This window comes from Suricata suricatta, chromosome 15 (assembly GCF_006229205.1).
Source record: "Suricata suricatta isolate VVHF042 chromosome 15, meerkat_22Aug2017_6uvM2_HiC, whole genome shotgun sequence".
In the NCBI taxonomy this organism is placed as follows: Eukaryota; Metazoa; Chordata; class Mammalia; order Carnivora; family Herpestidae; genus Suricata; species Suricata suricatta.
The window spans coordinates 41471004-41484277 of NC_043714.1; the positions used below are offsets into that span (position 1 = coordinate 41471004).

General features: G+C 46.1%; 1 protein-coding gene across 1 annotated transcript in view; it reads left to right on the forward strand.

The window, feature by feature from the left end:
- The first annotated feature begins 3086 nt into the window (after positions 1-3086).
- MATN2 (matrilin 2) overlaps positions 3087-13274 on the forward strand; it is a 119319-nt gene continuing 109131 nt past the window's right edge. Inside the window, exon 1 of the mRNA XM_029923881.1 lies at positions 3087-3240. Within this exon, the coding sequence (XP_029779741.1) occupies positions 3099-3240 (142 nt within the window). The 5' untranslated portion in view covers positions 3087-3098. The remainder of the gene's footprint in view (positions 3241-13274) is intronic.

A 13274-nucleotide genomic window follows, 5' to 3' on the forward strand; every position in this document is an offset into this window, starting at 1 on the left:
CCCTCCCCCTTCCCCCTCAACCCTCAGTTCATTTTCAGCATTCAATAGTCTCTCAAGTTTTGCATCCCTCTCTCTCCCCAACTCTCTCTCCCTCCTCCGCTCCCCCTGGTTCTCCATTAGGTCTCTCCTGTTTTCCTGCTAGACCTATGAGTGCAAACATATGGTTTCTGTCCTTCTCTGCCTGGCTTACTTCGCTCCGCATGACACCCTTGTTGTATGTTTTTTGAAATAAATAAAGGTGGACTTTGTATTTTGTCACTTTGGAGGAAGGAGAGAGCCTTAAAATAATAAACCACTTACAATGTCATATAAAATGTGATAAACACCCAGGAACCCTGAAAGTCAATGGTAGGTTTAAGACCAGAGAAAGAGGCAAAAATCTAAGTTTTCTTCCTTTTCTCAGAAGGAATCTCACTGTTAGAGTTATGAAAAGAGACGGATCTAGTTAGCAAAGAGTTTAATCTATTTAAAAAGTTGGGAGTGTTAGTTATCAGTAACAAGACAGTATGCTCAGAAGTTTCATCGCTTTATCAGGTGTATAACCTTGGGCAAATCACTTAACTTCTCTGAGTTACTGTAAGAATTAATGACTTAATATATTTAAAGCATTTGGTCTAGTACCTGGCATATAGTAAGCACTGAATAAACATTCGCTATGTTTAATATAAATCTAGTGCATAGTGAAAAGTGAGCTAGCTCTGTACAGCAAGTGTGAAAAACTGTGGTCTGTGGAGGTTGACAGCCTGGGTTTATCTCCAGGTCAGTTCCTGAAAGCAATTCACCAAATTACTGTGGGGTTTGTTTTGTTTTGTTTTTTTAAGTTTTGGGAAATGGTCCTTGCCCTGGCCCTGCCCTGTTCCTGCCTCTGATAACAAGATAGCTGTGCCCTTTCATGAATTCACTTCTGGGGCTTGACTGGCAGCTAATTGAGTTTTCTGCTAATCGGAGAATTGGTAATTGACCTTGTGACCCTGAGTTTGGATCCCTACTTAATTTAGCTGTATGGCCTTAATCAAGTCACTGAGCTTCACTGAGCCTCAGTTTCCTCATCTCTAAAAAGCAGAAATAATAATTCTAATTTCTGCAGATAGATATGGGGATTAAATGAAATCAGTTGGGGAGCGCCTGGGTGGCTCAGTTAGTTAAGCGTCCGAATTCGGCTCAGGTCATGATCTCATGGTTTGTGGGTTCTAGTCCCTCATTGGACTCTGGGCTGACAGCTAGCTCAGAGCCTGGAGTCTGTCTTTGGATTCTGTGTCTCCCTCTCTCTCTGACTCTCCCCTGCTCATGCTGTCTCTCAAAAATAAATAAAAAACATTAAAGAATTAAAAAAAATGAAATCAGTTGAGTGAAATTACCAAGCACAAGATGAGGACTTAGTAAAGATTTTACATGCAAGTGATGTTACTGAAGTATTGTTTCTCCTTAAATATTCCCTCCTCCCCACCTAATTTAATATAAATTAATAAATTGCTATGACACTTATTCTATTTATAGAAAACGGGAGAAAAAATTTAAACCTTGTCCCGGGACCCTGCCTTCTCCATGAGGTTTTGGCAGGCAGATGGCCTTGACATCATTCACCATGTGGCCAAGTACCTTTCTCATCCCACGTGAAGCACTGAGATTGGCCATCCTGGGAAAACCTGGTTGTGACCCTGTCGCTGTCCTGTTTAGATCCTTCTAAAGCCTTCCAGCTGGCCTCCAGCACCCATACAGAAAATGGGTCAAGGCAGTGCTATTCTGGTAAGGACAGTGCCCCTCTGAGTGAAAGTCCCCTTGCTCCTGTGGATATCTGAATCCCAACTTAGAGTTAAAATTCTTTATGCATCTGAGAGCTTCATGCTCAACACTGGGTTTGATCTATTCTTCTCTGGTCCCCCAGCCCGTTTGCTCCTTTGCTTGTCCCCACCTCCCCATGCGTGCCAGGCACTATTCTCAGTGCTTTGCATGTGTTCATTCACTCAGTTAACTAATATTGTCGCATCTTCCCATAAGGCTTGGGAGGTTAAAGAGCTTGCCCACGGCCATACATAGTTAGTGAGTGTCAGAGTCACGGCATAAAGCCAGGAAGTTTGATGCCAGAGTCCAAGCCTTTAGGCACCGCACTGTGCTGCTTCTTAACACGTGTGTGTGGGAGGCAGGGAGGCTGGGAGGCTCCCTAGTGATGCTACCTTATGTCAGCCTTGTATGAATTCCTTGGGAAACTTATATATTAATTTGTGCCATACACTGTTATTAGACAGAAGGAATAATGTTACTTGTAATCTTCAGGCATAGTTTTTCCTTTTTCCTAAAACTTTTTTTTAGTTTATTTGAGAGAGAAGTTGAGAATGTGCGTGTGTGCCTGTGTGAGTGGGGGAGGGACAGAGAAAGAGGGAGAGAGAGAATCCCAAGCAGGCTCTGAGCTGTCTGCACAGACGTGGGGCTCAACCCCATGAACCGTGAGATCATGACCTGAGCCAAAACCAAGAGGTAGATGTTTAACAGACTAAGCCGCCCAGGCACCCCTACTTTTTCCTTTTTCAAACCCAAGATATAGAATGTGATTGTAAATAATTGATAATAAACTTAATTGAGGAGAAACTTCAGTGTATATATATATATATTTTCTCCCTCAAGTTTTCCCATTCAGTGTAACAGATACAAAAGTGATGAAAAATTATATTATACATGTTCTCAGAGTATGCAAGGACCTGCTAATGGAAGTTACTAGAGTTCTTAAGGATCAAACACATAAATGGCATTTTTAAGGTTTATTTATTTATTTTGAAAGAGCAGGGGAGGGGCAGGGGAAGAGAGAGAGAGAGAGAAATTTCCAAGGGGGCTCCGCACGGCTCGTGCCAAGCCTGACACAGGGGCTCAATCTCACAAGCCATGAGATTGTGACCTGAGCCAAAACCAAGAGTTAGACACTTAACTGATTGAGCCACCCAGGAGCCCCCACAAATGGCATTTTAAAGACAAGTGGCGTGTCTGATACCGAAAGGTGGCACAGCGGGTCTGTAGTACCTAGAATTCAAGGGTACCTGGAAATCTCAACCCTGCTCCCTCCTCTTGTGTTTGTCACAGCCTTGCCCCTCTTCCTCTTCTTGAAGATGGAGAAGATGCTGGTGGGCTGCCTTCTGCTGGTCCTCGGACAGATCCTCCTCCTCCCTGTTGAGGCCAGGGAGCGGCCTCCCTCGAGGTCCATCTCCAGAGGGAGACATGCTCGGACTCACCCCCAGATGGCCCTCCTGGGTGAGTGTCGGTGCCTCCGTCTCTGAAGCAGGAGGGAAGAGGTGGTTCAGGGCAGGGTCCAGACCAGGAGATGGACACATGTCAGTCGGGAACCTCCACCCTCGGCCTCCTGTGGGTGTGCTGGGAGGGGTGGGCAGGAGATCTCATAGCCAATGACAGCATGGGGGTTTCAAAATGAAATTGCACTCTTCTATTTTAAAGCGTTCCGTTTAATCTGAGGTTCGTGACTTTTCTCCAATATGCAAGGAAAAGATCTGAAAAGGTCCTGGTGTACGTATCTGGACAGGGATGTTAAGAGCGTTTATTTTTATTGGATCTGCCTGGCTTCTCTGCGTGGCAGCAGGGGGAAAAGAGCAGGCGGGCATGTGGAAGGAGGGAGCAGTCACAGAAGACAGGTGAGGACACTGTGAGCCGGAACAAGATATTAGGAACAGAAAATATGGGGCTTCTCTTGTGAACGTGTTGTCTTCAGGTGAATTTTTCTCTTTCTCCAAGAGAAAGATAAGCTCATGGAAACACATAGATATGGATAAATGGACCCGGTTGTTAAGCACAGGCTCTGGGAAGCCCAGGATGTGGAGGTAATAGGAAGGTTGGCCAGTGGAAAGGGAATGGGTCTTGGCATAGACCTGGGTTCAAGTCCTGGGTCTGGTACTTAACAGATGTGTATACTTAGTCAATATAGTCTCTCTGAGGTTCAATTTCCACCTCCATAAAATGGGAATGTTAATGCTGATCTCAGAATGTTTTTGTGAGGAGAAAATAAGGTAATAAATGTAAATTGTAGGTATGCCATGAATGATAGTTTAACCACAGCTGTCATTTTATGAAATCATTCTCTAAGACTGTGTTTTATAGCTCGTGGGCCAGGTGACAGACTCAGACTCCCTGCGAAGTCCACTGAGAGAATTACCCGATCGCCTGGTAGCCGTTAGCATTCAGAATTACAACCAGAGACCAGGGGAGCCCAAAAACCTCTGTTTTGGGAGGTTGTAGTCTTCACTCGTGTTAACTGAATGATGGCCCCATGATACTGGGCCTTCCGTGTCTTTAGTCTTCTGAGAATCCGTTTCCATAGTGATTTAAATGTAAGACTTTTGCAAATGTGGCAAGGACTAGGGGATGTTTACTACACTGAAGGGCTCTTGAAAAACAGATTTCAAGATGATAAATATGCCTTTCTATCTATCGAGATATCTGTATCTATCCATATATCTATATCCATATGTCCATATATCTGTATTTATACACACACATGGAGAAAGAGAGAGAGAATGGAAAACGCCCGATTCCTAGATCACCAACACTGATTGCACAGTTAGGTTTCTGATGGGACTTTCGGAATGACCCGCCACACACTTAGCTGGAAAAACGTATTCCTCTCGGCCCTCAGTCCCGCCCCCTCCCAAGCCGCTCGAGCGCACACCGGGCCCTCCCTAGTTGTCAGCAATCGCGTCCTCTCCTTCACCCCAAGCTCGGGCTCCGAAGGAGGAACCCCTTGTCTCCTGAAACAAGAGACAGAAGCCTGTTTTGCCAAAGGCATCAACCCCGCATCCAGTATCGCCTCCTGTTTCTCATTTTGCCGGAGAGCGCGCCAGGGACCCGGAGGAGGATGGAACATGGCACATCTCCCCACCCCAGGGAGCGGCCAGGGGCTGCTCCCGGACAGGCCGCAGGGCTGCTTGGCTGGTGAACGTGGTTCAGTGAGAGCGTGAAACCGGAAGGCAAACAACCACAACTCTGGCCTGAGTCCTCACGGGTCAGCTGCGTCTGGTCTCCCTTTGACAGGGAACGAAGATGCAGAAGCCACGGTCATTGTGGGCCTTGCCCTGATCATGTGACCTTCTCTTCATTGTTAAAATACGGTGTCTGACGTTTATGGCGGTTTGCTTGCCTCGGCTTTTTGTTTTCTATGTTCTAAACATTGCCCAGGCACATTTTGCTTCTGCGGCAAATCATTTTGGAATGCATTTATGGTATGCGCTACATGCTGTATTTCACTAGCTACTTACTTGCAACAGCAGTCTCTGAAAGTTTAACAGAGAAACAGAATTGTTTCTCAGGTTAATGCTTCATTTGGATTCTCTGATTTAAAAATTTTTTTTAATGTTTATTTAGTATTGAAACAAACAGAGCATGAGTGGGGAAGTGGCAGAGAGAGAGGGAGACACAGAATCCAAAGCAGGCTCCGGGCTCTGAGCTGTCAGCACAGAGCCCGACACAGGGCTCGAACCCAAAACTGTGAGATCATGATCTGAGCTGAAGTTGGATGCTTAACCGACTGAGCCGCCACCCAGGCGCCCCATGGATTCTCTGATTTCTCAAAAATAAGTTTATATTTTATGTCTAAATTCAAGTCAGAGTTCCAGGAACAGGTTGAGCCAATTAAAAATAAAATAATGCAGTATTAGCTGCCCTTCTAATGCATATTTCCAGGCTGCCCAGGTGGTAGTCACTGGTGATGTCGGTCCACATCGGCTCCTTCCATATTTCATTCATTCATCTGGAGTTCCTGCTGCTTGGCAGACCTGGGGACTTTAGAGAGAACAAGGGCCACCAGGAAGTAGTGGGGGAAACAGACGTGTAAGAAGATCATTAATTTGGTGGACTTGGTGTGCAACATTAGCTAGGATATAGCTCCACTCTGCCTGTTGTAGACTCAGTATAAGACAGCACATCTCAAACATTTTTGCTTCAGGATCCTCTTACACTAAGAAATTATTGAGGACCCCAAAGAGCTTTTGCTTATGTGAGTTATGTCTACTGACACTTATTGGGTCAGAAATTGAAATGGAGAACTTAAAAAATATTACTTAATGGGGACACTTGGGTGGCTCCTTCCCTTTGGTGTCTGATTCTTGATTTTGGCTCAGGTCATGATGTCACAGTTTGTGAGATTGAGCCCAGCATCGGACTCTGTGCTAATAGGGTGGAGCCTACTTGGGATGTTTTCTCCCTCTCTCTCTGCCTTCCTCCCCCTGTGTCTTTCAAAATAAATAAACATTTAAAAAATATTTTACTTAGCTAATTCATTAACTTAAAAATTTTTAATGTTTTATTTATTTTTGAGACAGAGAGAGACAGAGCATGAGTGGGGAGGGGCAGAGAGAGAGCGAGACACAGAATCGGAAGCAGGCTCCAGGCTCTGAGCTGTCAGCACAGAGCCCAATATGGGACTTGAACCCACAAACTGTGAGATCATGACCTGAGCCAAAGTCAGAGGCTTAACCGACTGAGCCACCCAGGCGCCCCTATTAATTCATTAGCTAAAAAAAAATAAATCCACAACATAACCAATAACAAAATATTTGTATAAAATGATATTTTCTAAATAAAAAAAATTGTGAGAACAACAGCACTGGTCTACATTTTGACAAACTTAATGCGTTGCTTAAAATTTTTTTGATGTTTGTTTATTTTCAAAAGAGAGAGAGAGAGGGAGAGAGACAGAACATGAGTGGGGGAGGAGCAGAGAAAGAGGGATACACAGAATCCAAAGAAGTCTCCAGGCTCTGAGCTGTCCGCACAGAGCCCAATGTGGAGCTCAAACCCACAAGCGGTGAGATCATGACCTGAGCCAAAGTTGGACGCTTAACAGACTGAGCCACCCTGGCGCCCCTAATATCTGGCTTAATCAAGGACAGCTGGATTCTCACCTCATCTAGTCTGTCATGAAATGTTGTTTTGGTTGGACTACGTGAATAAAATATGGTCTCACACACTTATGTAGTCTGACAGAGGAAAAGCATTCTTTTTTTTTTTAAATATATTGTCAAATTGGCTAAAATAGAGTGTGTAAAGTGTGCTCTTGGTTTTTGGGGTAGATTCCCATGGTTCATTGTCTACATACAAGACCCAGCGCTCATCCCAACAAGTGCCCTTCTCAGTGCCCATCACCCATTTTTCCTTCTTCCCCATCCCCCCAGCCCCCTGCAGATTGTTCTCTGTATTCAAGAGTCTTTTATGGTTTGCCTCCTTCCTTCTCTGTTTGTAACTATTTTTTCCCTTTCCCTTCCCCCATGGTCTTCCGTTAAGTTTCTCAAGATCTACATATTTTTGAAAACATATGATATCCGTGCTTCTCTAACTGACTTATTTCACTCAGCATAATACCTTCCAGTTCCATCCACGTTAGGAAAAACATTCTAACAGCCTTTTCATATAATCGTGGATATTCTTCTCTGATATGACACCCAAACTTGACAAATGATAGTTTCTTAAAGGATAGTTGTAGAACCGAAAACCACATCAGTAAACTTGTCGCCCTTTCTATGCTCATGAGAGAATAAGAGTATAAAAGGCAAACACTCACACTATTATAGGTATAGTTCTGACCTCATGGACTTAGCAGGGCTTTCAGGGACCCTAAGGGGTCCCCAGGCCACACTTTGCAAACAGCTGGTTCAGGGCAGCATTCCTAGTGAAGGTGGAGATCCTCCCTGAGGATCGGAGCAGGCAGGGGTGGAGTGAGGTGGGGCCCGGTCAGGCACCAAGGACCGCCATGTTTGTGAGGCGGGTGGTCCGAGCTGGAGAGGAGCCTGGGGGAGGGAACCAAGTCACTTAGGACAGGGGTGGGGGTGCCTGGAAGACTTTAAAGTGGTGATCTCTGCTGACTCCCTGTCTGTTCCCTGTGCCATCCGGACAGCCTCAGTCCTCCTGGGCTGGAAGGAGTGCCTTCTCCAGCCCAAAGTCCCCTCCAGGCAACAGTGCCAGCCGGTGGAATTGGAGCTGCAGGATGAGCCATACACCGAGCATCAGCCCTCGGAAGCCTCCAGACTCTTCCTGTCTGTACTCCTTTATCAGCGGCCCACATCCCTTCCCAAACTCCACATCTCCTCCGTAGGCCTCCTTCAAGATGGGGCTAACCAGAGGTCATGTTGCCTCCACCCCGAATTACCATCTGTCTTGTGTGTGCACATTTCTTCTCTTTACTATATCACTGCCATATGAGGGTGGGGGTGGGGGTGGACCTGTTGCCAGGGCAACCGTGGGATTCATATCACCCTTTCTGGAAACCTTAACCCACTGTGCTCTTGACTCTCCTCACTCCTAGAACGGGAGAACACAAAGGGTCTACCGTTTTGCCAGCTGGCTCTCCCTCTTTGGTCCTGTTGACATGTGCATTCTTTTCTCAGTTTACCAACGTAGCTCATTTTATGTCTATTACCTCACCTTGAAACCTTTCCTTCTCTTGTGATAGGTTCCCCTTCACATCAATAGTACATACAGAATTCAGGTTTATGTTGTAAGAGTGTTTCAGGTGGGAGGTAGAGATTCTATGGTTAAGGGATGGCGGGAGCTGAACCACTTCTGTCCCCATGAACACACACACGCACACACACACACGCACACACACACACACGCGCACACACACACGCACACTCTATGCTAGGGAAAATCCCAGAGGTGTTCAGGGATCCAGGCTACAGAATTTAGTGACATTTCTTCACGACAGTTAACTTACCAGGTAAAAATAAAGCTGATGAAGACAATCTAAGAGCTCATAGCGTCCGGCCCCACGTTCTGTTCCTTGGAAATCACAGTACTTATAAGGGACTCATTTCCATTTTTGCATGCATTTCTGATTAAATCTGACATCAAAATATTGGTAAAAATGCAATGTGTTTCATATAAGGACCTGAAACCTCCTAAATAAGCCACATGACTGAAGGAATTGGCCGGCCAAGAGAATTATGTGTAAGAATGTCATATTCTCTGTTGCCAATGGAGGTTTTTGCCTGCCTTGATAATTATTCACATTTTCAAGTGTTGGCTGCCAGTAAATGAATTTCCACATCCTAAAACAATCCTCCTAATTGACAAGTGTTGGCACCCTCAGCGAGGGAGGAAAAGCAGATGCCAGAGGCCATCAGAGTTTTTGGCTCCTGAAGTGACAGACCCATTGAGGCCACAAATCTTATATGCCCTGAAGCCACTTTATCAAGATTTGAACTTGTGTCTCATTCCCTGTGCTTTCAGAGGCTTTGTCCACCCTCTTTCTTCTACCTGGAATCTCTCCCTTGGCCAGCTCCAGCGCCGGCTCCTGCCTCTCCCAGCTAGGCAGGAGCCTCTTGGGATGGGCCACGCACACTGCAAGTCCCCTCCCAAGGCGTCAACTCCGTCTGCCTTGTATTTCCAGGGCTAATAGTGGCACCTACTCAAGATGGATTCCTGTTCTAGTTATTTTTGTACTGGCTTTGTTTTTACCACTAGACTGTAAGCCTTTGAAGATAAAGACTGTTTCTCATGTCTCGTAGCACCTCTGGAGGCTACTCTCATTTACGGAGCCCCTGCTGTGAGCTGGGACATGCTAGCTCATTTAATCTGAGAGAAAAAAGACAAATCACTGCAAGGTGGTTACTGGTTTATCTCATTAGCAGAAGAGGAAGCCCAGGCTCCGAGAAGTTAAGCGATTTGGCCAACTTGTCAAGGCTTCTGCAAACCTAGAAAGAAAAGGGGTCCACTCCCACCCCTCTTAGGGAGAAGATGTGTTTGAACAAAGGAGAGGCACTGCGCTCTGGAGCTTGCTCGCTGACCAGGCGTTTTTGAGCAGACCATGAAATGCCCATCCACATTTGGAGGTGCTGCTGCTGCTGCTGGCTACCCCCAGTTCTGCGGATCTCAAGACCCAGCACTGGTCCGTCCTGCCCTCGGGAAAGCTCAGTGCTCGCTCGCTGAATGACTGAGTGGAGGAGATGCACAGGAGGCTGATTTCATCCCCATTTAGATGCTTCCGGTCTTGGTCACTCTGTCCTCCAGTCTGTCTCCAAAGAGAGGTGGTTGACATCCGTGATCTTCCGGTCTCATCTAAGGTGTGGTGACATCACTGATTCTGTGCCTTCCAGATGCTCCTTCTCTGGCTGTTGTGGTGAAACACCTCGTGTGATCCTTGGCTTTCTTTCACTTTCTCCAGGTGGGAGAGCCAAGTGGAACCACATTCTGGAGACTGAGGGGGGAGAAGTTTTGAGACAGAAGAGCTGGGGCCGTAGAATCAGGTAGGAGGGTGGGCAGTAGGATCGAGTAGCGGAGCGGGGATGGGACTTCAGTGTTAGGCAGAGGGGTGGGACAGAGTGGTAGGGTTAGGCAGAGAGGTAGAAGGAACAGTAGGATCAAGCTGGGAACAGAGGTGGGGAGGTAGGATTGGGCAGGGGTGTTGGGGGCAGTTGGATCAGGCAAGGGGGTGGGGGGTGGGGGCAGTGAGATTAGGCAGGGGGTAGGGTGGGGGCAGTGAGATCAGGCAGGGGGTGGGGGGTGGGGGCAGTGAGATCAAGCAGGGGTGTGAGGCACTAGCATCAGGCAGCAGAACAGTGGTTCTCAAACCTTACTGTGCATCAGGAGCTCCTGAGAGGCTTGTTAGAACACAGACTACTGGTCCTTGAGCCCAGAATATTTGATTCGGTAGGTCTGAGTTGGGTGCATTTCTGGAGATCTCCATTTGAGAACCACTGTAGAAGAGAAATCCAGAAGGTGGGGTGGGGTCGGAGGGGGGGATGGGCAGGAGGAAAAGATCTTAAGGAGGAGATGCTGTGGGGCGTGAGCCAGAAACAATGCAGGATGAGTAACATCTGTTCAGAAACTGCAGTTGGAGAGTATAAACTGACTGTCGGCTGGGCCCACCCCTTCTGAAGCTTAGAACATAGCTGCTAGCGTTTTTCTCCCCAGGAGGCATTGGCAAAGGTGGGCCTCCAGCCTGCATGAGGAGCCGGCCTCTTACAGCGGAGTGATTCACACACATCTGAACCATCTAGTGGCCTGTGTGTGTCTTTGTCATCAGAACTAATTATAAAATGAAGGTTAATGCGTATGTAGAGCTTATCAAATTGTTTTAACTCTAGCAAAGGCTTTGCAAAAATAAAATCATTTAAAGTGGAATCACATCCCCTCTTCAGCCCTCTGCAACATCCTGTGCTCTACAGCTGCAGCCGGAAACAAGAACTCAGGGGAGGGGCTGTCGTGGCTGCTGCTCAGCCCAGAGGCATAAAGTGCAACTCTTGGGGCGCCCAGGTGGTTCAGTCTGTGGGTTCGAGCCCTGCCTCAGGCTCTGACCTGACAACTCAGAGCCTGGAACTTGCTTCAGATTCTGTGTCTCCTTCTCTCTCTGCCCCTCCACCTCTCAAACTTTGCTTCTCTCTACCAAAAATCAATAAATGTTAAAAAAAAATTTTTAATGCATCTCTTCATGCCTCTTTTCTGTTTTATGTATAAACGAATGTCTCTGTTGTCATTCATGTTTAATAAACTGAATTCCTCATTCCTATCTTGTAATTAATATTGGAAGAATTTTTTTTAAAGCATAGTAGCTGACTTCCAATAAGCTACAAAGTTAAAAGCTTTTCTAGCCAATGGGAAAAAAAGATTTTTTTTTGCCCTCTTACAGATTCTCTCTCTTAAATCTCTCCCACCCTCCCTCATTTCCTTCTTCAGTTCCAGGATGTTCTGTCCTCGGCTTGCCCAGGTATTTGGCACTTGCAGTGTGCATGTGTGGGATGGTGGGGGGGGACATCCTCTGTGTGACTCGAATAGCCATTCTTCTTTCCTCCTCTTAGATGGCTTGTCCTCTTGGAGGGCCAAGTCACACAGTCTTACCCCTCTGGCCAATCATGTCCCAGGTCTCCGCCACTGATGATAATAATGAAAGTAATGATAATGAGATCTATCTTTTCTTCTCAGCGAGGTGTGGGGGGGGGTGTCATCTACTATGTTTCGGGCACTGTACTAGACAGTTCACACTTTATTCTGCATGGTATTATTATTCCCATTTTACAGATGAAGAAACTGAAGCTTAGAGAGGTTAACTGGCTTGCTCAAGGTCAAGTAACCATTGAGCAGCAGAGGTGGACTGTAAGAATATAACAACCTACCTTTTCCTCTGCTCAAACCCTTTTCTGCAACCCTGCTTCTTCTCTTTTATCCAACCAAACTGGACTCACCCTTCAGGACTCCGTGGACGTGTCCCCAGCCTCATAGGCTGGCAGTGCCTTCCCCCAGCACGTCATGTGTCCCAGCACAGCACGTACAGCCTGTACAGAGATCGCCTGCTTCGGTGTCTTGTTGTATCGGCAGTGATTAGTAACGTGCCAGGCACACAACAGGCACTCGGTAAAGACCTAGAGAAGGAGTAAATGAACTCACAAGTGAGAAAAGAGACATCTTTAGAGAGGAACCACGGGCTGGTGAAGGTTTCTGAAGCTGGGGCATGTGGAAAAGATTTGAAAGTCCTGAGGATGTTTACCGTGAAAAAATAGAAGACGCAGAAGGGCTCTCTGAAGGCTGTTACGGATGAGTCCAGACTTGTTATTAAGACCTTGAAGAGGAGATGCAGGACCAAATACTTGTGCTTTTAAGGACACAGATTTTTCTTCCATCTGAAAGTTTGTAGCCACCGATTATCCCAGGAAGGAAACAGCTTGCCTCCTCGGGCTTCAGGGATGTTGGAAGCCTTGGGGGTAGAGGCTTGAATAAACCTCTTCTGGGCAAACCCTCACCTTCCAAGATTCTATGGAGTTGCCTGTGGAATTAGGAAATAAACTGGAAGATAAGGACTCCCCTATTAGAAAAAAAAAAAAAGCTAAATGTTTGCTTTCCAAGAACAATCTGCCTTAGGAGCCTTTCCAAGAACATATTTTAAACAAGGGAGAAAGTGAGAAATGTTTAGTGACTGGCAACATGTAATTTGTTGGATTCCTGGGTTTCACTTCTGGCAATGGTAATTGAGTGAATGAAAAGAATGGTTACAGGTTAATTGCACTCGCTGTTTTGGGTGATTCACGGAGAGCTTGCAGGCAGTGAATAGGACTAGACCTTCACTACGCAGGGCTTAATAGCTGTCTTGTAGCAGGTGTTCTTCACGTACGTGGGATGCTTTACACTTTTTGTACTAAATTTCATCTTCTTCATTTCAGTTTCTCGTTCTTGATTCACATCTTTTTCCTCCTTAATGTAGCAATTTAGAGTCATTTGCAAATTCGATAACATGCTTTCTATAACTTCATGTCCCCATGGAAAATATTAAAAGGATATTTTATATTCTTTTG